The 26,917-nt window shown below is 35.2% G+C and overlaps 1 protein-coding gene across 1 annotated transcript in view; it reads left to right on the top strand.

Moving 5' to 3' along the window:
- Nucleotides 1–12,611, top strand: part of CYLC1 (cylicin 1) — a gene marked incomplete at both ends in the record, with an annotated part of 104,846 nt that extends 92,235 nt beyond the window's left edge. The window contains one exon of the mRNA XM_081277710.1: nt 12,579–12,611. Within this exon, the coding sequence (XP_081133836.1) occupies nt 12,579–12,611 (33 nt within the window). The remainder of the gene's footprint in view (nt 1–12,578) is intronic.
- Nucleotides 12,612–26,917: the final 14,306 nt, after the last annotated feature.

The raw sequence follows: 26,917 nt of genomic DNA on the forward strand, positions 1-26,917 counted from the left end.
TAAGTACTGTGAAATGTCTTAAAAGAGTAGCAAAACAAATGTTAACATTTTAGAGAGTAAGAATTATTTGGAATATAGCACAGGGAAGTGGATCTTAGTTTAAGAAAACAAATTAATTTTAAGTAAGGTCATTTAACAAAAATGATTAACTGCTCTATACTTAGCTAAATCAAAATTGAAAACTGACTAAAACTTCTACATTGGCAGATTTAATTGATATATGAAGTCATTTCCTGGGAAGTTGCTGAATATAGTAAAAGCTCAATTAAGTAATATCTACTCATAGCAGTTCATAATATATCAAAATTCAGATGTGCAAAAATTGTTATTTAATCTGAGTCTGGACTAAACATTTTTTGTGAGTTATCATCTTTACTGATACCAGAAAATGAATATTAACTGTCCATGGTCTCCTTTGATTTCTAACAGTCACTTTCAGGTTAACTCCATTTCTTTGGAGGTAAATACCATGTATATTTAGTTTCTATTTTTTTTCTCATTCAACAGATTATTTCTTACTTCTCCATTCATCAAATAGTCTTTTTTAATGTTTATTTTTTTAGTTGTAGTTGGACACAGTACCTTTATATCACTTATTTATTTTTATGTTGTGCTGAAGATCGAACCCAGGGTCTCACATGTGCAAGGCAAGTGCTCTATCACTGAGCCACAATCCCAGCCCCTCAAATAGTCTTATTTTAGGGGAACTATTTAAAAATGTATCACTTTGGAAGGATGGTTTCTGTTTCCACATGCCTCACTTTCTGGTTCTCTTTAGTTTTTGGTTGAGGTTTAACTCATATGTATGGTTTCTGAACATCAATGTGTTTCTTTGCTCTCACAATATTTATTGCCTATTCTCAGTGTAGAGGGACTAATACTCTCTTTCATGCAAAATACAGATCCTCTGTAGTTATGGTGAGGTCTTAATCTTAAGCTTCTCATTTTCCTTTATTGCCTCTTCCTATCACTCTACCTTTCTTTCCTCCTCTTTCTACTCTCTGCTCTCCTCCTCTTCTTTGACTCTTTCAAGGGGCTTCAGTTTCTATTCTACTCGGTAGGCAATTCATTTTACCCTATATTCCAAGTTTCTATTTTTGGTTTATAATAAAACTATGTACAGACTTCCAATTGCATTCCATATATTAATAATAGTTTACAAATTAGAAACTTTTTTTATATTTCTCACAAGACCTACTTCTGAAGCCCATTTTTCTCCCAGTATTTTCATAAAGCCTGCTTTGCAACTCAAACGTGATTAACGACCCCTTGTTTTACATGATATCTTTTCTCTGAACCTTATGGACTGAGTCAATGAATGGGTAGCCACCAGGTCGACAAAACTTACAAGGAATTAAAATACACTGGAGAATAATTTTAAGGTAATTGTGAAAAATTACCCTCAAATATCTACATTTATTACAAAAAACAGTTTTGATAGAAATAAGTAAATTACAAGAAAAATTATAGCCAATGATTATATTTAATTAAGAAAATAAGAAATAATACCTATTCTCCTTAATAAAATTCCTTTACATATTCCCAGTCCAGGTAGGCTTTTCCACCTTTATCATTCTACTGAAACTGCTCTTCTAAAGGTTACCAAATACCATTTTTGTGGCCACATACACTGGTTTCTCCTCTCTCTCCATGTTATTCTGCCATCAAAAAACTTTTTTTTTTTAAAGAGAGAGTGAGAGAGGAGAGAGAGAGAGAGAGAGAGAGAGAGAGAGAATTTTTAATATTTATTTTTTAGTTCTCGGTGTACACAACATCTTTGTTGGTATGTGGTGCTGAGGATCGAACCCGGGCCGCACGCATGCCAGGCGAGCGCGCTACCGCTTGAGCCACATCCCCAGCCCGCATCAAAAAACTTTTAAACTAACCATTCTTTCCTTCTAGAAACACTTTCTATACTTAATATTTGTTACACTGTGCTCTCCTATTTTCATTTCTGTTTGGTGGTAGCTTATAATCACCTTCATTCTATCTTCTGCTTCACCATTAAATATTGTAATGACACAAGTCTTGCTCTTGACTTTTAATATATGCCATCCACATTGTTGAATTAACCCAGTCCAATGGCTTTAAGTGCCATCTATGTACTGATGACTCTAAATTTAACATCTTTAGCCTTGCTTTTCCCATTGAGATCTAAATTCTTACTCCAAGTGCCTGCATGAAATCTCCACTATATTATCTACTAGGCGCCTCAACACAATACGTCTCAACAATCTTTCTTTTGCTTTTATTTATTTATTTATTTATTTGTTTATTTGTTTATTTGTTTGTTTTGGTATTGGGAATTGAGCCCAGGGGATTTGTACATCCCAAGCCCATTTTATTTTACATATAGATTTTGAGATAGGGACTTACTAATTTCTAAGAGGCTGGCCTCAAATTTGCAAAACTGTCTCAGCTTCCTGAGCTACAGGGATTACAGGCCTGCACCATCATGCCCAGCAGTAGATGAAGTTTTATTTGCACAGAGTATGGAATTCAGGGGTACTTTACCACTAAGCTACATTCCAAGGCCTACCTCTTTTTTGAGGTAGGGTCTGGCTAAGTTGTCAAGGTTCACCTTGAACTTGTGATTTTTCTACCTCAGCCACCCAAGTAATTGAAATTCAGGAGTGTGCCACTAAGCGTAGCAACTCAGTGACACTCTTAACCTCTCCTAAAATCTGTTCCTACTCTAGCCTCTGTCTTAACAAATGGCACCACTATCCAACTATTTGAGATTTTAAATCCTGAATACAATATGAATTTCTCTTTTCTTCACCCCTAACATGTAATCAATTAGCAAGATATAGCTACCTTATAACCTGAAGGAGCACAGTTTTCTTCATCTCCAAAACTACCACTTTAATGACCCAAATCATCAACATTGTCTTTCCAGAATACTATGAAAGTTTCCAACTAGTGTACCACTATAATGCTTAAAAGATTTTGGTGGATTCCCATTGCAATCAGGATAGAGTCAAATTCCTTACTCTTGTTTTCAGTCCCTACACTATCCAGCTGCTACCCTTTTTTCACCTTTAAATTGTATCACTTTTTGCCTTTTATTTACTTATCTAGCTGAATTAGCATTCTTTTTCTTTCTCATGCATATCAAAGCCATTTACTCACCAAGTCTTTGATTTATATTGTTCTCTCTGAATAGAAAACTCCACTGTATGAACTTTGAGGGGCTAATCTTTCTCATTACTTAGTTTTTCAGCTTTAATGTGGTCTTTAGAGAAGCCTTCCTTAATTACCCCTCTTACCCACAGTCCATTCGATCTTTAAATCCTGAATCCTACATTATTTCTCTTCACTGAATTTATCTTTATTTTAAAATTAATTGCTGATTAATATTTTTTAAAAATATCTTTATTTACTTATTTTTATGTGGTGCTGAGGATCGAACCCAGGGCCTTGCACATGCTAGGCAAGCGCTCTACCACTAAGCCACAACCCTAGCCCAATATTTTTAAAATTATAATCATTGTTAGAATTCAAGTTCCCTGCAGGAAGTAATTTTTTCTTTATTGCTATATGCACAATTTCAACAGCAGAACCTGAGCTATATTTATTGTGTGGAGAATTTGGTCTCTCCAAAGAGCTAACAAGCTCACATCATGATAATTGAATTTCTGAAATCCATCGTTCTACAGTTAGTAAGACATGATTATCCTACCACCAAAATATACCCTGAATCAGTCAATTTTTCTACATTTTCATAACTAATAGTACCAATCTTCCTCCTTCTTCACCACTTCCTCCTCTTCCTCCTCCTCCTCCTCCTCATCATCATCATCATCATTATCATCATCTCTCCAATATCTGTGCTAGCCATAATAGACAAGGTATTTGAAGTGGGAATTTTTTTTAAGTGCATTGTGCATTCTAAGTGTCTGGATAAATATTTATATTTATACTTCTCATTTAGTGTTGAAGAATATATGAAGAGCTTGTGTTAATAAGTCTTAGGTCTCCTTTAGTAGGGATTCAAAGAATCGTGTCATTTTCTCTTTCCATCCCCATTCGAGTTCTACTGAGCTTCACAGCAGAACATAAACAAAGTTACTGTCACATTTCAGAGTTAGCTCTGTTAACACTCTTGTATTAAGATAGCTTTGACTTGAATCCTTGGTCTACATCTTACTACCAATACTGTTGAGTACTTTCTTAATCATTTGGAACACCACATTTCAGAATTGCAAAATGGGGTATTAAAAAGACTTTTTTCATAGGAAAATTAAGCATGTACATTGCTTAGTGTAGTGTATGGCATTGTATTTTGCATAAGCCTGAAGCTCTCCTCCTATTATATTTCCCAAAAAAATATATAGGTGGATTTTAATTTTATTCAGATTATATAAATAAAATTAAAAATAAAAAGATTCTGTGGAAAATGTTCAAGTCAATAAGCAAACCAACCAATATTCTCAACTGTTGTTGTTTTCTCTAGAAAACTGATTAATTGATAATGCATTTTGTTTTCCATCAAGTATTATCATTTACTGAGCAAAAAAAGATTATATGGAATTACATGATTTTAATTTAATAGCCTAGACAGAAAGACTCATATATGTTCCAGATTTTATTTTTTGCTGCTTACTTCCATATCTATAAATAATATCTTTACATATATGCTTCTTAATTTTACACATTTTCTATTGATTTTCTACCATGTTTATGTCATATGTTCTAATGACCTCACATTCCTTCTTCTAGTATGGTTCAACCTTTATTTTTTTTTTCTTTTATTAACTCCATTTATGACTTTAAATATTATATTTATAATTTTTGCCTAGTTCCCTTACTCTTAAGTTCTTTTCTGTTGCTACTAGTTCTTCATTTAAAATTGCTCATTTTAATTATCATATTATAATTCTTCAGATTATTATGTCATATGTATACATGCACAAAATTTAATAAGATTCATTCCCCTGAAACTTTCCTTTCCCTCCTCTCCACCTTCTGTATGATTCACTTTCTCTATTCTAATATCCATTTTCTTTTTATTATGATTAATTTAATCATTTCATTGTAGTTATATGTAAAAACTGTATTTGTTGTGGTGTATGTCTACATGAATATAGCATAATTTGGTAGTTTTCCTTCTCCAGTACCACCTGATGCACTACACTATACCCTCCCTCTCGATCCCCTTGTCTGTTCTTTTATTCTCCCTTCTATTTTCATGAGATCCCCTTTTTATACATTATTTTCCCTCTCACTAGATTGCAAATATGAGAAAAAAACATTTGAACAGTGTTGAGAGACACAGCCGAAGGGGCCCCTACAAACTTCCAGCTGCCAGCAAACTTTCAGACTGCCAGCTGATGATTGGCTCACAGTGGCCCCAGCAACATCTAGCTGATTGGCTCCTCTGCGGTGATGCTCACTGGGCTGTTTCCCTGCCCTTTCAGACCACGGAGCTGCTCATTGGGGGACTTCTTTAGCTCCGCCCACGTGACCCAGCCAATCGGCCTCAAGAGCAGGAGGATTGTGGGAGGTGGAGAGGCGTGTGTTAGGGGGAGAGGCTTGTGGGAAGCCGGTGGTGGCAGTTGGGCTCTGAAGCTTTTCCTGAGGAGCTGTTTTGTTTGGCCTGTGTGGTTCTAAAAATAAAGTTCGTTTCTTTTGACAAGTGGCTCCTGAATTGTGCCCAGCCAGACTGTGGCATTTGGTGGCTCGCACGGGGAACGACTGAGGGTAAGTGATAAGGTAAACTGTTCGCCCCTGAGGGCAGGGAAAGAGGATGGGTAGCCATTTTAAGATTCCTCTTTTGTTTTGCTTCACTTTTGTTTTAAGTTGCCTGTCCCTGGAGATTAGTGAGACGGAAGAAAAACTGCTCACATCTGAGGAAAAACTATTTACGTCTGAGGAACAGATAGGGAGAAAGGACGGATGCACATGTCAGGAGGATAGAAAGGCTATAATGAATTTTTGTTGTTCCCTTTTTATTTCATTATGTCTCAGTTTTGTTTGGTGTCATCTTGTTGGGTTGTATTATAGTAGAAATACGGGATCAGAAATGAGTAAAAAACAAACTGAAAGAGTGTTAAGTAAATTGTTAGAGGAAGGAGGCATCTCAGTAAAATCAAGAACAGTCAGGGCATACATTGATACAATACAAAAATTTAGCCCATGGCTTTTTAAGGAGGAGTTGTTAGATATATCACAATGGAACCATCATGGTGAAGATTTAAAAAGAATAGAAAAGAAAAGCCCAGGGACTCTGCCAGTTGGCACATTGCCATTGTGGACGTTCGTATCTGGTTTGCTTAGTCCAAAGCCTTCAGTTCAGACAAAGATAGAGGAAGAAAGCTTAGAGCAGAGAAAGCCATCAGGGGGAAAGTTACAAAAGGAGACTGCTACTAACAACTTTCTATCACTAGAGGGTGTAAGGGTCCAACCAACAGCGCCACCTCTACAGGAGACTGCTACTAACAACTTTCTATCACCAGAGGACATAAATGTCCAACTAACAAGGCCACCTCCATATGCTGGGAGGCCCCCAACCCCCGCAGTTGATAGTTGGGATCCTGAGACAGGATCTCAAGTATTAACATGCCCTGTATTTGAGGTAGGAGGGCAGCGAATTCACCATGCTTTAAATTTCAAAATAGTGAAGCAGCTAAAAGAGCCTGTAACAACCTATGGTCCTCAAGCACCCTTCACTGTAAGCATGGTCGAATCCATTAACAACTTGAACATGACACCAGCAGATTGGGCTAATATGTGTAAAGCTGTGCTAAATGGAGGACAATACCTGTTATGGAAGGTTGCCAATGAGGAATTTTGCAAGGAGACGGCTAGGTGAAATGCAGCAGCTTGTTATCCTCAGAGAAATCTAGATATGTTGCTAGGAAAGGGACCTTATGAGGATCAGCTGCAACAAATTGCATATGATCCTGGTGTATACTCACAAATTGCTGTAGAGGCGATTAGGGCATGGAAGACTTTACAAGGACATGGAGGTTTACAAGGTCAATTATCTAAGATAATACAAGGAGCTAATGAATCTTACACTGAATTTGTAGATAGGCTTATCCAAACAGCTACCAGAGTTTTTGGGAATACAGAACAAGCAATGCCATTAATAAAACAACTGGCTTATGATCAAGCAAATCGTTGGTGCAGAGAAATCATTAGATCATGGAAGCATGAAGATTTAAACACATATATTAAATTATGTAGAGACATTAATGAACAAGAGCAAGTCATGGCAGCTGCAGTAAAACAGGCTTTAGATGCCAGAGACATTAATGAACAAGGGAAAATCGTGGCAGCTGCTGTAAAACAGGCTTTAGATGCCAGGCCAAGAACATGCTACAATTGTGAACAAACAGGACATTTTAAAAGGAATTGCCCCATAGGAGGAGGGTTTAACAAAACTAGGTATCAAAGGAGTAGAATACTGGGTATTTGCCCATGATGCCGTAGAGGGAGACATTGGGCTAATGAATGCCGCAGTCTGGCTGGGCACAATTCAGGAGCCACTTGTCAAAAGAAACGAACTTTATTTTTAGAACCACACAGGCCAAACAAAACAGCTCCTCAGGAAAAGCTTCAGAGCCCAACTGCCACCACCGGCTTCCCACAAGCCTCTCCCCCTAACACACGCCTCTCCACCTCCCACAATCCTCCTGCTCTTGAGGCCGATTGGCTGGGTCACGTGGGCGGAGCTAAAGAAGTCCCCCAATGAGCAGCTCCGTGGTCTGAAAGGGCAGGGAAACAGCCCAGTGAGCATCACTGCAGAGGAGCCAATCAGCTAGATGTTGCTGGGGCCACTGTGAGCCAATCATCAGCTGGCAGTCTGAAAGGGCAGGGAAACAGCCCAATGAGCATCACCGCAGAGGAGCCAATCAGCTAGATGTTGCTGGGGCCACTGTGAGCCAATCATCAGCTAGCAGTCTGAAAGTTTGCTGGCAGCTAGAAGTTTGCTGGGGCCCCTTCGGCTGTGGCTCTCAACAGAACAGTCAATTTCTGAGTCAGGATTATTTCATTTAGTATGATGTACCTCCTGTTGTTCCTCCATTTACCAGTAAATGACATAATTTCATTTTATTTTTTATGGCCGAGTAAGCCTCCATAGTATACATGATTTCCTATAGTGATCTTTCACCAAATTCTATGGCTTTGTCTCTATTGATATTCCCTTGTCACCTTTTGTCTTTATCAGAAATATATCTCTTCCTGTAATATCCCTGAGTGTTTACTCTCATATTTGTTTCCTCCTCTTCTCATACCACTATTTCTCTCAGTTTCTGATACTTACACTTTTTTCCATGTGCAATTCAATATTGTTTTTTTATGGCTCAGTTCTTAGACATTCATTCTTCTCTACATATTCTATTTGGAAGCATTTTTATATTATTATTTCTTCCATTTTGCATTTCTATTTTTATTTTTTCATACCTCTGAAGGAATAAAATGTATCTCTAGACTTTTCTCTTATCCAAAAGTGCACCTGTTATTTCTTATATTTAATCAATTTATAGTTGCAGAGGGAAAAAATGATTTGAGATTTAAATTTATCTTTAAATTGTATTTTTGGGCATGAGTGATTTGAAATAAATCCTCTGTAAATAATAGTATCTAACCTACTCATTATAATAAATTATTCTTATGTTCAAATGAGAAAGAGGTTAAAAGAGTTTTGTAAATGACAAATTATTATATAAATACAATGATTTATTATAGTTATTACTGCCTTTTGCCTTCTTTATATTACTCCCATTTTTCTTCAGTACCCCCTTCTTTTATTATTTACTTCAAAACATAACTTTCCCTCCAAAAATAACACAGTTTTTTCTATTTTTTTGGTTGACATTAATATTATCTTCCAAACAAACTGAAAATTCCTCATTGGCATTAACTAAATTCTTATATTCACCAAAGCACCAGAATGTTGTTCTGCATGCTGAATATGATTAATAAATATCTGTTGATTAACATGGAGATTTTGCCAGCAGAAGCCATGGCTTTATTTTTAACCTGAACATTATATTTTATTTGGATTTTTTGTAATATTTACTTGACTCATCAATTTAACTTTCTCCATTTTATCTTAATAATCTTTTGCAAACTTTGCTGGATTCTGTTGAACCTACCTTGAAAATATACCTAGAATTTAATTGCTGCCCATTAACTGTGTTGTGATGCTGCAAGTCTAAGCAATTATTATCACTCTCCTGAATTAGTGCAGTAACTGTATAAGAGATCTTTATGCTTTTAATCTTTCCTCATTGTATTATGACCAAATTATGCTGTTCTATCCTGTGCATGAATTAATATCTGACAACAAATCCTACTGTTATGCATAGTTATTATGCACCAATAAATAATTTTAAAAATATCCCCTTGAATATCAGATTGTCACCCCTATGCTTACAACTCGTGTAACAAAGGGAAGGGACATATGAAACTTTGGGGGAGTGAGTGAAGAGTTCAATGTCTTGACTGCAGGAGTGGTTTGACAACTGTATGTCTGTAGAAACACATCAACCTGTAAATTGATGTAGATTGTTTTATATCCATTTAATCAACAAAGCTGTTTAAAACAAAGTTGATGAAAATATATGATACTTAGAATCAGCAGAATTAAATTAAAACTGAAAGAAACAAACTAATCTGAAAAACTCTATAATGCCAGAATAAATGACAAAATGTTTACAATTTTCAACAAAGCCCTAGATAATATGATTCACTTTTACCTCTTATTTCATTTTTTTCTACTTTGTCAACCTGATTTAACCACATTGGCTCTTCCACTATTCCTTGAATAACCCAGGAATATTATTTAGGGGTATATACTTGTCATTTCATCTACCTAGAGTATTCTTTCCATAGATTTCTGCATGGTTAACTCCCTTACTTCTTCAAAAATTTGCTCACCTGTCAAATTCTCAATGAGGCAACTCTGATCACACTATTTAAAAGTGCAACTGTTGGGCATGGTGGTGCTTACCTGTAATCCCAGCATCAGAAAGCTGAGGCAGAAGGACTGAAAATTCAACTCCAGCCTCAGCAACTTAATGAGGCCCTAAGCAACCCAATGAGACCCTGTCTATAATAAAATACACACACACACAAAAAAAGGCTGGGGATGTGGCTCAGCAGTTAAGTGCCCCTGGGTTCAATACCTGGTACCAAAAAAAAATGCAATTCTTCCCCTTCACACTCTCACCCTTATCTCATCTACATGATCATATAATTTGCTACCTTCCAATATTTAATTTAATTATTTATTATGTTGATTGTGGATTGTACATACCCTTTGCTAGAAAAGCAAACTCTTTGAGGCTAAACTCCTTGCTTTGCTTACTAATATATCTGAAATGACCTAAAAAATGTCTGGCACTCAATATTTGTTGAATAAATAGATGATATTTCTTAGAGAATTAGGGAGAAATGAATGAAATAATTACGGGACAGTTATATGAACACACAGGATGGAGTTAGTATGAATTTTTGGTGTGCTCAGTCTATGAATTAATCTATTCATTAATTTAATAATGGTGAAGAAACTGATATTTGAGCTGGATCATGAAGGATGAGGAAAATTTTGACAGACAGACAATAGAAAAGTTTCTATCCAAAACCACTCAACTAACGCAACTGTGAAATTGTATTAAGAGATGGAACATTAAAAGATGATTCTGAAAGAGTATGTTAACTGAGTAATAACTGTCATAGTAGTCAGAATAAAAGGCTAAAGCCCATAAAAGCAGCAACAGGATATTTTGACACCACTCCAAAAGTTTATTATAAGAAATAAGTAAAACCTCTAACAGGTGGAAGGGAAATTAAGTTCTGATTTATATGAGGATAACTTCTTAACTGCATTTTTTAATCTATATACATTCCAAATAATGTTTTGCTTGTGTTGTAACTATTGATTTTCTGCTACTTTCTGGCACTCTAAGAATGCATCCAATTAATCTACCCTTTCCTCCTCACCTACCATGAGGCTTCATGTCCTATTGTTGGACCCCGGTTGTCAATAATAAACTCTAATTCCACAATATCACTTCCTTGTACAATGTCCCATTATTTGGACAATTCCAAAAAATTTTCCTAACTCTATCATTTTTAGAGCTATCAAGTTAACTTATCAAGAAGGCATTAAGTTTGTTTTTGGTTATCCTTCCACCAATAATTATAGTTTAACTAAGGAGTTTAAAAATGCTAAAGCTACAGATCTAAAAAATGCATTTGGATTTGGAATAATGTGGAATGCTTTAGAATGCAAGGCATCTGTAGTGCATCTCCCAAATCACAATATATAGATAGAAGTAATTCCACATATATTTAAAGCTAGATCTAATCAACACTTTACCTCAATTATTTGGGAAGCATAGCAATGTTCGAAAGAATATTGAACTATTAATCAAGAGTGCTGAAGAGGCACACTTCTGAGAATAAAATAAAAATCCTTATAAGATTAAATCAGAAAAGGGCTAAGGATATAGTTCAGTGGTGCAATGTTTGCCTAGCTTGCATGAGGCTCTGAGTTCAATCCTTAGTATAGGGGAAAAGTTAAACAAAAATAAGAGATAATTTGTGCAGGAAGAAATAAATATGAGATATAATCATGAAAATGTGTTGATTATGGGTAGCTAGCAATCTAATCAACCCTATGGGGTAATTTCACTTCTAATAATTCAACAAAACACACACACACACACATATAATGAATACAGCAAATATAATTTTGTATTTATTATTTATATAATAGATATCTTGCAGCTGTTGAAGCTTTAAAGACAGTGATGCATTTATTCACTGATGATTACAGAAGGAGACCTATGTAAACTTTCCTACCTTCTTCTGGGTGTATGTGGGAATATGTAGAAAGAATCATAAATGGTGACTGCAATGCAATCTATAAGAGAAAGTCTTTGGAATTAAATTAAATATATAAAATTAAGGGAATGCTATACTACAACATGAAACAGAATAATATACTTTCATGAAAATGATAATTATGAAACCTAGAGGATTAGAAGGAAAAGATAAAACCATAATATTAATAGAGGCAGCAGAAAATACTATCATATTCCAACTAGAGAAAAATCTATATGTGAATGACACATCTCTATAGTAGACACATTTACAACTAAAAATATTTGTATTATCCTGTTAAAATTTGCAGTTACTATCAGTTATTTTTAAATCCATTTTATGTTATATTTTCATCTTTAGACATTCTAGTCCACTAAAATAGTTAGTAGGTAAAAAGTGAGAGATTATACTAATGAAGTGATAATAATGTACTTTGATTCATGTACAAATAATGGTGACTAGTCTAGCATTCATTAATTCTCACCCTTCACTGGACATTATCATCACTCAGGAAGCTTGATCAGCATGCACATTGCTAGACTCAATGTTCAGAGATTTTGATTTGGTAGATCCAGAGTCCAGGAACCTGCATTTTTAAGAATAAATATTAAAAATGATATCCAAGTATCCTTCCATGTATTAATTATATGCTTTGGTATGGTCTGCAACACATCAGGGGTTTTCTATATTTAATAATGTTTTCTGTTTTATTTTCATCTTTCTACTTTATTCCTCAGCCTGAAGCAGAGTGGATTCATAAGCTGCTTTAAAGAACAACTAAGCAGTTGGTTTCACAGTCTGGCCTTAGAGTAAGCACCAACTACTACTCTCCAAAGAGCAATACTACTTCTGGGGAACTGTAATAAATAAAAACAATTCTTTCACGGGAACCAGGGACTTATTTTTTGCATATAATTTATTAAGGTACTTTAGAGAGTTTTGTTTTTATTACATGCCTCAACTACTGAGACCAAAATAATATAGCATTTTACCTCATGTTCTGCAGCTTCACTTTAGAAACAATTTCTGAGTTTGGGTTAAAAACTAGCAGTCTTACTTTATATGAGTGTATCATGTTTTGTTAAACTTCTTTTTTAAATTTTTATTTGTTCTTTTTAGATATACAGGAAAGTAGAGTATGTTTTGCCATATTATACACACATGGAGCACAACATATTCTAATTAGAAACCCATTCTTTATGTTGTACATGATGTGGAGTTAGTTTCACGGGTTGTGTATTCATATATGGACATAGGAAAATTGTGTCTGATTCATTAAATTTCTCTTTTACTTAGCATTCCAGCAACTATACAAATAATGAAATAAAGCATAACTTCTGTACCCTTAAGAGAAAAAATAAGTTATATGCAGATAAACCTGGCAAGACTCTTTGACCAAATATTTAACTATTTCTTGAAACTTATCCTAAGACTATTCTAGTAATTTCCTTGCAAAATTCAGTTGTAGCAAGAATTCTGCTAAATCAGTTTAGTAAGAACCCCTATCCTAATTATCTGATCATATTTTAGATAGAATTAGTTTCCTCATATTCTACCATCCTTGAAGTGATATCTGATATCCAAAGTATCCTGTTAGGTCAGTTTACCCAGAGATTTTCCTTAGGACAAAACGTAACTGTTTAGAATTTTCCATCTACTGATTACCTCTTCCTTGGCTATAAATTCCCACCTATCCATGATATATGTAGAATTGACACCAATCTTTCATCATACACTGCTAGATCCAATTACTATTGTCACTGTAATTATCATAACATTCCACTCTTGAATAAAGTCTGCTTACCATCCTCAATAAAAGTCATTGGATATTTTTTTTCTTTACATTCCTATCTCCCACACAGCTGTACAGAGAGATCTAAGCTTAATCATTGAACTTTTTATTCTTTAGGTTATACCATTTTTTTCTTTCTTTTTCCTGAACTTTGAAAAATTTACATGACAGCAGAATGCATTACAATTTTTATTATACATATAGAACACAATTTTTCATATCTCTGGTTGTATACAAAGTATATTCACATCAATTTATGACTTCATACATGTACTTTAGTTAATAATGACCATCACATTCCACCATCATTTCTAAACCCATGCCCCCTCCCTTACCCTCCAAACCCTCTGCCCTATCTAGAGTTAGTATATTCCTCCCATTCCCCCTCTCCCTAACTGACTATGAATCAGCCTCCTTATATCAGAGAAATATTCAACATTTCTTTTGTGGGGGATTGGCTAACTTCACTTAGCATTATCTTCTCTAACTTCATCTATTTACCTGAAAATGTCATGATTTTATTCTCTTTTATTGATGAGTAATATTCCATTATATATATATATATATATATATATATATATATATATATATATATATATATATATATATATATATATATATCTCACATTATTTTTATTCATTCATATATTGAAGGGCACCTAAGTTGGTTCCACAGTTTAGATATTGTAAATTTGCTGCCATAAAACATTGATGTGGCTGTTGTCCCTGTAGTATGTTGTTTTTAAGTCCCTTGGGTATAGGAAGAGGAGAGGGATAGCTCGGTCAAATGTTGGTTCCATTCCCAATTTTCCAAGAAATCTCCATACTGCTTTCCATACTGGCTACACCAATTTGCAGTCCCATCAACAATGTATGAGTGTACCTTTTCCCCCATGTTGAGAGCCTCAGCCGAAGGGGCCCCAGCAAACTTCCAGATGCCAGCAAACTTCCAGCTGCCAGCTGATGATTGGCTCACAGCAGCCCCAGCAACTTCTAGCTGATTGGCTCCTCTGCGGTGATGCTCATTGGGCTATTTCCCCGCCCTTTCAGACCACGGAGCTGCTCATTGGGGGACTTTTTTGGCTCCGCCCATGCGACCCAGTCAATTGGACTCAAGAGCAAGAGGAGTGGGGGAGGTGGAGAGGCTTGTGAGAAGCCAGTGGTGGCAGTTGAGCTCTGAGGGGTTTTCCTGAGGAGCTGTGTAGTGCGGTGTGTGGTTCTAAAAATAAAGTTTGTTTCTTTTGACAAGTGGCTCCTGAATTGTGCCCAGCCAGACTACGGCATTGGTGGGCCGCACAGGGAACAACTGAGGGTAAGTGAGAAGGTAAACTGCTCGCCCCTGAGGGCAGGGCAAGAGGATGGATAGCCATTTTAAGATTCTTCTTTTGTTTTGCTTCACTTTTGTTTTAAGTTGCCTGTCCCTGCAGATGTGTAAGATGGAAGAAAAACTGCTCATATCTGAGTAACAGATAGGGAGAAAGGATGGATGGACATTTCAGGAGGCTATTATAATGATTTTTTGTTGTTCCAATTTTGTTTCACTCTGCTAAATCATTGCCCAAACTAAGGGCTCCAGGCAATCCTGTATGTGCCCTGATATGTCCTATAAAGAATGGATTTTTTCTGTCCCAGATTAGACTTTGTATAGTGGAAAGCAAAGAGAAAACAGTAGAGGAAGGGGAAATCCTACCAGTATCTTCAAGGGATACTATAGCATTAACTATATACTGACTATCAGAAAATAAATTAAATACAGAATCTTTAAACATCACAAAAGCTTGTAATACTGCATTAAGCTCTACCTTTTTAGCTGATTGTTTGGGTACTAAAAATGTAAAAGTTTGATCAGGTGTAACTATTGCTGCTGTACCATTATTTGACCCATCAGTGAATGTATTTGGAGCATTCATGATAGGTGTTTTTCTTGTCATTTTTGGAAAAAATTACAGGATGCAATGACCAAAAAGACAATAAAGAATTAGATGGTAAGTGGTTATCAAATGAAACATTAGATTTTCACATGATTATTGCCCAAGTATTTAACTCATTAGCTAACTCATCAATTTGATTCATAGTATATGGAGTAATAATTTTATTGGGAGAAATTCCAAACACTCCCTTTGCTGCTTTTATTCCTTTGAGTATTAATTGTCCTACAACCTCAGGATACCTAGTAAGAATAGTGTTAGGAGAATAAGATAAATGTATCCATAATAATGGACCTTCTTGCCAAAATACTCCTGTAGGAATATTTTTTTGTTGGTAGTACAATAAATAATAAAGGCAAACTTATATCAATTCTATCCAAATGCATATTTTCCATATATGTTTCAATGATTTTTAATGCCTTTCTTGCTTCAGGCGTTAACATTTGGGGTGAATTTGGATCTGATGGACCTTTTAGGATATCAAATAAAGGTGCCAACTCTCCTGTTGGTATACCTAGATAAGGCCTTATCCAATTTATGTCTCCTAATAACTTTTGAAAGTCGTTAAGTGATTTGAGTTGTTCTACTCGTATTTGAATTTTTGGTGGATGGACCCTGGTTGAGGATAATAGAACTCCTAAATAATTAATTGGAAAATTTAATTGTACTTTATCTATTGCTATCTCTAGATTATAATATTTTAATAAGTTTGTAAGTGTGGCATAACATTCTAGCAATGTGTTTTTATCTTTGTGTGCTAATAATACTTCACCCATATAGTGAAATATTTGTAGTTCAGGATTTTGATTTCTAAGTGGCTGGATTACTTTTTTAACATAAATTTGACACATAGTTGGGCTGTTAGCCATCCCTTGAGGGAGTACTTTCCATTCATATCTCTGATCAGGACCTTCATGATTCAGTGCAGGGATAGTAGATGCAAAACTTGGACTATCCTCAGGATGAATTGGAATTGAAAAAAAAAAACCAATCTTTAATATCTATAACTAAAACATACCAAGTTTTTGGCAAAGCAGACAATTGAGGAATCCCCAATTGAGCAGATCCCATAATAACCATCTCATTATTAATGGCTCTTAAATCTTGAAATAATCTACATTTACCAGATTTCTTTTTGATGACAAAAATGGGAGTATTATGGGGAGATACAGAGGTTGTATATGTCCATCCGCTAATTGTTGTTTGACCAGGTCATGGGCTGCTTGTATCTTTTCTTTAGTCAGGGGCCACTGAGGTACCCATACTGGTCTATCTGATTTCCAAGTAATTTTTATTGTCTCATTTGCCCTATCTGAAAATCCAACCCATGTCTGTCTGTTCCTTGATCTATTTGTATTGGTGCTGCTATACCTTGTTCTTGTTTTTCTAATCTTTTTCCTTTCCTAAATGCTTGTCTAGTCATAATAGTGGGTGCATTTTGGTTGATGTTATTTGTTAATGTCAGACCTAATTGATCTAGGACATCTCATACCCATAAGTTTACAGGAAGATGATCCAATACATATGGCTGTATAGTTCCTTCACATCCTTCAGGATCCTTCCAATCTAATACCATTGCACTTCTATGGGGATTAGTCACCACTCCTAGGCCTCGAAGCATTTGAGTGCCTTGTTGTAATGGCCAATGTTTTGGCCATTCTTGATGAGAGATGATGCTAAGGTCTGCACTGTATCCAGTAGCCCATTAAATTCATGTCCTTGAATATTTAGTTTTAGCATGGGGCAAGAATCTAAATTTAAAGAAAGCATAGCCCAATCTACACCTGTGGAGCCTAATCCCTTGGAACCTCTTTCTACAGTACGACTGGAAAATTTATCATGTAGGCTGGGTATTATTAGCAATTGTGCTATTCTATTTCCTGGTGAAATTACTGATATACCTTTGGAGAACTGGCTATAATTTTTATTTCACCTTCATATTCAGGATCAATTACCCCAGGACTTATCATAAGTCCTTTTAGACTAGAATAGCTGCGTCCCAATAATAAGCCTACTGTTCCTTTGAGAAGAGGTCCTTTTACCCCTGTGGGAATGATTTGAACTCCCATCTCTGGAGTTAGTACTGATCTGGCAGAGGCACAGATGTCCAACCCTGCTCTCCCTCTGGTTTGTCTGATGAGGGATCTAATGGACAATGTGTCCTGGGCACTACCCTGATGGGGTTGCTGGGTTCCTCCAATGCTCCGTATATTTGTAGTTTTGGGCCCGGGAGCATTGGGCCTCCCTGTCCATTTTTTGGCAATGGAGCCCAATGCCTTTCTCCATGATATCGTGGATAAACACCTGGTCCTTGTTCATTTTTTGATAATGGAGTACCCTCTATGGTGGTTTGAGAACGGCATTCATTAGCCCAATGTCTCCCTCTACAGGATCTTGGGCAAATACCCGGTATTCTACTCCTTTGATACCTAGTTTTGTTAAACCCTCCTCCTATGGGGCAATTCCTTTTAAAATGTCCTGTTTGTTCACAGTTGTAGCATGTTCTTGGCCTGGAATCTAAAGCCTGTTTTACAGCAGCTGCCACGATTTGCCCTTGTTCATTAATGTCTCTGGCATCTAAAGCCTGTTTTACTGTAGCTGCCACGACTTGCTCTTGTTCATTAAGGTCTCTACATAATTTAATATATGTGTTTAAATCTTCATGCTTCCATGATCTAATGATTTCTCTGCACCAACGATTCGCTTGGTCATAAGCCAATTGTTTTATTAATGGCATTTCTTGTTCTGTATTCCCCAAAACTCTTGTAGCTGTTTGAATAAGCCTATCTACAAATTCAGTGTAAGATTCATTAGCTCCTTGTATTACCTTAGATAATTGACCTTGTAAACCTCCATGTCCTTGTAAAGTCTTCCATGCCCAAACCGCCTTTGCAGCAATTTATGCATATACGCCAGGATCATATGCAATTTGTTGCAGCTGATCCTCATAAGGTCCCTTTCGTAACAACATATCTAGATTTCTCTGAGGATAACCAGCTGCTGCATTTCGCCTAGCCGTCTCCTTGCAAAATTCCTCATTGGCAACCTTCCATAACAGGTATTATCCTCCTTTTAGCACAGCTTTACACATATTAGCCCAATCTGCTGGTGTCATGTTCAAGTTGTTAATGGATTCGACCATGCTTACAGTGAAGGGTGCTTGAGGACCATAGGTTGTTACAGCCTTTTTTAGCTGCTTCACTGTTTTTAAATTTAAAGCATGGTGAATTCGCTGCCCTCCTGCCTCAAATACAGGGCATGCTAATATTTGAGATCCTGTCTCAGGATTGGGGGCCTCCCAGCATATGGAGATGGCCTTGTTAGTTGGATATTTACGTCCTCTGGTGATAGAAAGGTGTTAGTAGCAGTCTCCTGTAGAGGTGGCGCTGTTGGTTGGACCCTTACACCCTCTAGTGATAGAAAGTTGTTAGTAGCAGTCTCCTTTTGTTGGGGTCCTCCCAGCATATGGAGGTGGTGCTGTTGGTTGGACACTTACGCCCTCTGGTGATAGAAAGGTGTTAGTAGCAGTCTTCTGTTGTAATTTTTCCCCTGATGGCTTTTTCTGATCTAAGCTTTCTTCCTCTACCTGACTAGCTCGAAAGACCTTCTCTTGTACTTGAATCTTTTCCTCTTTCTGACTAACTTTAGAAACCTTCTCTTTTTCTTGAATCAATATGTCTTCTTCTTCCTCTACCTTTGTCTGAACTGAAGGCTTTGGACTAAGCAAACCAGATACCATTGCCCACAGTGTCAATGTGCCAACTTGCAGAGTTCCTGGGCTTTTGTTTTCTATTCTTTTTAAATCTTCACCATGATGGTTCCATTGTGATATATTTAACAACTCCTCCTTAAAACGCCATGGGCTACATTTTTGTATAGTATCAACGTATACTCTGACTGCTCTTGATTTTACTGGGATGCCTCCTTCCTCTAACAATTTACTTAACACTCTTTCGGTTTGTTTTTTACTAATTTCTGATCCCATATTTCTACTATAATACAACCCAACAAGATAACACCAAACAAAACCGAGACAGAATGAAATAAAAAATGGAACCACACAAAATCATTATATCTGCCTTTCTATCCTCTTGAAATGTCCATCCATCCTTTCTCCCTATCTGTTCCTCAGACGAAAATAGTTTTTCCTCAGATGTGAGCAGTTTTTCTTCCGTCTCACTCATCTCCAGGGACAGGCAACTTAAAACAAAAGTGAAACAAAACAAAAGAAGAATCTTAAAATGGCTACCCATCCTCTCGCCCTGCCCTCAGGGGTGAGCAGTTTACCTTATCACTTACCCTCAGTCATTCCCTGTGCGGCCCACCAAATGCCGCAGTCTGGCTGGGTACAATTCAGGAGCCACTTGTCAAAAGAAACAAACTTTATTTTTAGATCCACACATGCCAAACAAAACAGCTCCTCAGGAAAAACCTTCAGAGCCCAACTGCCACCACCGGCTTCTCACAAGCCTCTCCACCTCCCCCACTCCTCCTGCTCTTGAGGCCAATTGGCTGGGTCATGTGGGCGGAGCCAAAGAAGTCCCCCAATGAGCAGCTCCATGGTCTGAAAGGGCAGGGAAACAGCCCAATGAGCATCACCACAGAGGAGCCAATCAGCTAGAAGTTGCTGGGGCTGCTGTGAGCCAATCATCAGCTGTCAGCTGGAAGTTTGCTGGCAGCTGGAAGTTTGCTGGGGCCCCTTCGGCTATGGCTCTCAACAAATTCAATTATTAAATCAGCAAATTATATGATTAGACAGTTTTCAAAGATAAAATATATCTGGTCCACAAGTACAGGAACAAAAAAAAAGCACAAGAGTGCTAATAATCAAATAATCATGAAAATTGAAATCAAATACCAATGGCTATTATCAAATATACAGCAAATAAGTGCTGGTGAGGATATGAGGAAAGATCACTTCTCATACATTGTTGTTGGGAATGTAAATCAATACTTTAATTATAGAAAACAGTACGAAGTGTCTTCAAAAATCAAGAAATGGAACTGCTATATGATCAAGCAATCTCATTACTAAACTCTTATCCAATAGAAAAAAAATCAATATGTTGAAGATATATCGACACTCACGTTTTATTGCAGCACTCTTCATAGTAGCCAAGATGTTCAGTCAACCTAGGTTTTCACAAATGGATGGACAGATGAAAAAAATGTGGTATGTATGTATACACACACACACACACACACACACACACACACACACTGGAATATTTTTCAGGCACAGGAAAAAAAGAAATTATTTCATTAGTGGCAGCATCCATGGAATTGGAGGGCATTACATTGAGTGAAAGAAGTCAGCACAGAAAGACAAATATTGCATGTTCTCACTTATATGTGGAATCTAAAATATCTATCTCAAAGAAGTATAGAGTATAGTAGAATAGTGGTCACCAGTGGCCATAAGAAGTAAAGAGAGAATGAATGGCTACTGGATACAGGTGCTCAAATATATTGGAGAAATAACATTTAATGTTCTATAACACAGTAGGATAACTATGGTTAAGAAGAACTAATTGAATTTTTCAAAAAAGATAGTAGAGAGGATTTTGAATTATCCCAACCCCCCCAAAACTATACTTTTCTTATTTTCCAAATAAATATGACAATCTGATCTGATCAGAATACACTGCATACATGTGTTAAAAATACTGTACCTCGTAAGTATGTGTAATTACTATGTATTAAATAGAAATAAAATACATATATTTTAAACCCAGAAAATTATATATAAAATGAATTAAATACTTTGTAGCTATAAGCAAGAATAAAGAAACTGTCCTTTTTAATAAAAAATACTTTTATTACTGTTACTCCTTCTAGATTAAAGTTAATATGTATTGGTGCATTATAAAGCATCTATGTATTTTGGACTAACCTGGTATTGGAATAGGATTAACTACTTGAAGAGAAATAATTTTTTTCTCTCTCCACCAAGTATTGCCAGTTTAACTAACAATATTGCTATTTTGTTATTTTTATATATTTATTGCAGATTACTTTTCATATACAATACAGCTAGAAAATTTGGTCTAAATTGTTATCATAATATTTTCAGTTTGGCTGAGTTAAGAATTGTGTGAATAGCACACAGTCCTATGGAGAAATATGCCTCATCAGTATTTATGAATAGTAAAGAAACTCTCTTAATGTCAAAAAAATTGAGGTGTAGAACAGTCTACAAAATTTGAGAGTTTTGTATTAAAGAACAAGTGAATAAAGTATATGGACTCAGATGTTCCTATATCTGTAAATAAAACTCTAAAAATATGATTTTCTTATATTAATATATCATATCATATTAGCCAGAATTCTTCAGAGAAAAAAATAATTAGAATAAACTAATCTGAATTATGAATTATTAATCTAAATGCTGCTTACTGTTCTTTGTATCCCATGAAATAAGTGTGATCATATAAAATTAATAATACTTAAATAAAATGGCATAAAATCAATACACATTGTGTTACATGATATAGGAATAAAAGGCAATAGAAAACAGAGACGCACACACAAACATAGATGTATTCATCACAAGATGAGAAAATACTTATGACAATCAGTTTCTCATTTATGAAACTAGTCACATGGTCATCACTGGTATTTATAATTACCTTCTTCCACTATCCCTCCTGCATTTCTTTTGCCTTCAGCAAACATTTCACTTGGTCATTGTTATATGTCTATTGAGGTGACATAAAACACCATTGCTGAGTGGTCTTGGCCATTTAAAGTCCAGTCTGTTTTGGGTAATTGTGTTTTGCACTGACCTCATAGTTGACTTAAGGATTCTCTTATGTTACTGACAAAAACTTCCTTGCCTTCAGCAGTTATTATCATCATCTCACTCAACACTAAAACTTCTTTCTTTGCCTATTGATTTAGAAATATAAGGAACTCAAATTGAAAAGTTGACTGTCTTAGTTTCCATTTCAAAGGAATCACTGCTGTGTATTCAGGTAGAAGCATTTTTCTTTCTGAGATTAAGACCAGTATGCCAGCACAACTTAAAGTTGCAGTAACCAAAAGTAAACTTGTTTTAGTAATTTATTAGGGGCAAATGGTGAATGGTGCCACTCCCCTTTCCATCCCTTGATCATTGTATCTATAAATATTTACTATCAGAGCAACAGTACTGTGTTAAATTTTCATTGCTGTGACTAAAATACTTGAAAAAAAAAACAACTTAGAGGACAAAAAGTATATTTTCACTCAGGGTTCAAAAGTTTTATTTCATAGTTGGTTTAGTCCATTGCTCTGGGTCCAAGGTGAGATAGGACATCATAGCAGAAAAGTATGGTGGAGAAGCAATGCTCATCTCATAGTAGCTGTGAAGAAGAGTGGAAGAGAAAAGGAAGATGGATCCTTTAAAGGCAGACACCCATTGATCCATAGCCATGTCTCATCTGCGCAAAGTTAACACCCAGTCAATCATTCAAACTTGGATGGGCTGATTAGGTTATATCTCTCAACCTAATAATATCCCTTCAAAATATTCCTGCACTGACATTTGAGCTTTTGTGGAACACTTCATATCCTAACCATAAGATTCTTCACCTAATATCCAAAAGTTTGCTAGAATTTTGATAAATTTTATGATGAATATGTAAATTTCTTTGGGTAGTATTTTCACTATTTACATCTTTATTAAAGTATTTCAGCAGTGCTTTAGAGTTTTCTGTGTATAAATCAACCACCTATTTGGTGAGGTCTATCCCTAGATGTTTAATTTTTATATATGATATTTTAATTGATGTTGTAACTTATTTTTTGAATTGTTCACATCAGAATGTTGCCTCTTGATTGTACTAGTAAGCTTTCCATTTTTGTGACAATAAAAACAACTTAAAGGTGCAAAGGTTTCAGTATAGATTGACTGGTCACACTGATATCAGTCTGTGAAAAGGTAGATCATCACAGTCAGAAGTGCATGGGGGCAAGGCTATTCACCTCAAGGGGGGCAGAACATAATGAGTTTATTTTATAACTAATCCCCTCCCCCCAAACCCATTATATTATTGATCTATAAATGGATTCATCCATTGATGAGGTCAGAGCTTCAAGATCCAATCATTTCTCAAAAACCCAACCTGAGAACACTGCTCCTTTTGGGACCAAGATTTCAAGAAACGACATTTTGGGGGACTTTTCCAATAGTGATTCTGCTGAGAAAGAAATCAGGAACACCATCCCACTCACAATGTTCTCCAAAAATACAATACATGGGAATTAACCCAACCAAGGAAGTGTAAGACTATCTTAATATTGAAGTAGAGAAAAGCTATAGATTTACAAGTGTTGATCTTGTATCCTGTTACTTTGCTGAATACATTTTTCAGCTCTAGAAGTTTTCTGGTGAAGATTTTTGAGTCTTCTAGATTTATGATCATGTCTCCAGCAAACTGAGGTAGTTTGGCTTTTTTTCCTATTTGTAACCATTTTGTTTCCTTCTCTTGCCTGGTTCTTTTGGCTAGAGTTTCAAGAAATATATTGAATAGAAGTGGTGAGAGTGGATATCCTTGTCTTTTTCCTGTTTTTAGAGTAAATTATTTCAGTTTTTCTCCACTCGATATGACATTGACTTTGTATTTCTCATATATAATCCTTTAAATGTTAGCCTTTTAAGCCTAGGTTCTCCAGTGTTTTAAATATAAATGGGTGCTGCATTTTATCAAAGCCCTTTTCTGTGTCTACTGATATGATTAAATGAATCTTGTCCTTAATTTTATTTACTTAGTGGGTTGTAGTTTTTGATTTGTGTAATATCTTTTAACATACCTCGTTTTTAAATTTTCTATTGGATATAGTTTATTCCTTGTGAGTTTTAGGGATATATACATATAATATGTGCATATATATATACTATCATATGTTAATAAAGAATATTTACTTTTGTTTTCATTTGAATGCTCTGTATTTCCTTTTATGTTATTGTTTTGTTTTGTTTTTTATATCTATCATTTTATTTGAAGGTTATTATTATTAATAGATCAATATTTTGAATGCTAAGATGTTTGATTAATTTTATTCTTGTAAACTTTTGTTTCTTTTCCATAAATTTTATTTTTTATGTTTTTAAATTTTTTTAAATTTCTATTTTCTCTTATTTTATTAATTTTTTCTCTCATTTCTCTATTTACTTTGACTCTCTTCTCCTCTCTAATGTTCTCTCCTCCACACTTTCTTTACCTTTTTTCCTCAATTTTTGCTCCTTCTTCCTCACAATTATCACATACCACATCACCTTTATTATATCTCATTACCACATGGAACTATAAACCCTTATGAAAACTTGCTGTTTTCCTCATGGGCAATAAGTGATAATATAATTTCTTAGTATTATAACAACAAAATTGTAGATTTTATTGCAAGGGTTATTTGATTTAGTACTGTAAATTGTTTGTATTAGTTGTTTTTATTATGTGTCTCCCCTTAAACTGTGAGATACAAGTAACCTTCAGGAACACTATAAATCCATAATGTTGAAAAGCTATTGCCTCAAAATCAACTGTCAATTTCCTGACAATGGGTAGACATACAAACAACAGGAAAAAAAATAAGGGAACAAATCACCTCCAACAAACCAAAAATATGTCAGAAACAGAATGCATCAATACCACAGTGGACGAAATGTCAGGGAAGAAATCATGAATGTACATAGTTAAATTGATCTGATGATGCAAGAGAGCAAATACAGATATTACAAGCCCATTTTCTGAAAAAAAAACAGAAATCCATGAAATGAAAGAATCAATAAATCAAATATATCAATAAATCAAATATCAGCAGAATAGACCAACTGAAAGTGTCTCAGGCAATGAAGATAAATTATATAATCTTAAAAGTAAAGGCAAGCATGCAGAAAAAAAATGTTAAGAGATCATGAACAGAACTTCCAAGAAATATGGGATGATATGGAAAAAACAAACCTAAGATTTATCAGGATAGATGAAGGCTCAGAGATACAACCCAAAGGAATGCATAATGTTTTCAATGAAATAATGCCTGAAAATTTCCCAAATTTTAAGAACAAAATGGAAAATCAAATACTGGAGACTTACAGGACTTCAAATATACAAAATTACAACAGACCCACACAAAGGCACATTATTATGAAGATTCTTAACATAAAGAATAAGGGTAGAATTATAAATGTGGCCAGAGAAAAAAATCAACTAAAATTAAGAGAGAAACCAAATTGGAACTCAGCTGCTTTGTCAACACAGACCCTTAAATCTAGGAGGTCATTAAACAGTTATTAGAAAGCTCTGAAAGAAAATGGGGGTCAGCCAAGAATACTATGCCATACAAAACTAAGCTGCAGATTTGATGATAAAATAAAAACCTTCCATAATGAAAAAAATAAATAAAATAATTTACAACCAAAAAGCCTGCACCACAAAATATTCTCAAAATATATTTCATGAAGAAGAAATCAAATATAAAAATTAAATCCAGCAAGGAAGGAAATACACTAGGAGTATAATTAAATAAAAAAACATACATTTAAAAAATTGACAGGAAATAAGGATCATTTCTCAATAAAAATGTTGAATGTGAACTGCCTAAACTCATCAATCAAAAAACAGAATGGCAAACTGCATTTAAAAATAAGACACATTAATACCTTGTCTCCAAGAAACTCACCTCATAGGCAAAGACATCCACAGACTTAAGGTAAAATTATGGCAAAAAATAATACCATGCACATTCATCTTGCAAACAAGCAGGGGTTTCTAAACATATGTCTGGTAAAGTTGATTTCAAGTCAAAATTAATTAGAAGGGACAAAGAAGGACATTTTATAATACTAAAGGGGATTATACATCAAAAAGACATAAAAAACTCTTAAACATTTATGCCCCCAAATAATGGAGCATCTACATACATAAAACAAACACTTCATGTCAAATAGATCACAAAACAATAATAGTGGGTGACTTCAACACACCTCTCTCACCAATTGATAGCTCTTCTAATGAAAAACTGAATAAAGAAGCAACAGAATTTAAAAATACAATTAATAATTTAGACTTAAGATATATATATATATATATATATATATATATATATATATATATATATAGAGAGAGAGAGAGAGAGAGAGAGAGAGAGAGAATATTTTATCCATCTATGAATGAATATATTTTCTTTGAAGCAGCACATTGAACATTCTCTAAAATAAATCACTTCATAACCCACAAAGCAACTCTTGGCAAATACAAAAAAAATAGAACTAATAGTTTGCATTCTATCACATCATGATGGGATAAAATTATAAATCAATGATAAAATAAAAATAGAAGCTACTCCAACACCTGAAGAAAAAAATAACACACTA

The sequence above is a fragment of the Spermophilus citellus genome, assembly GCF_964194105.1.
Source record: "Spermophilus citellus genome assembly, chromosome: X".
In the NCBI taxonomy this organism is placed as follows: Eukaryota; Metazoa; Chordata; class Mammalia; order Rodentia; family Sciuridae; genus Spermophilus; species Spermophilus citellus.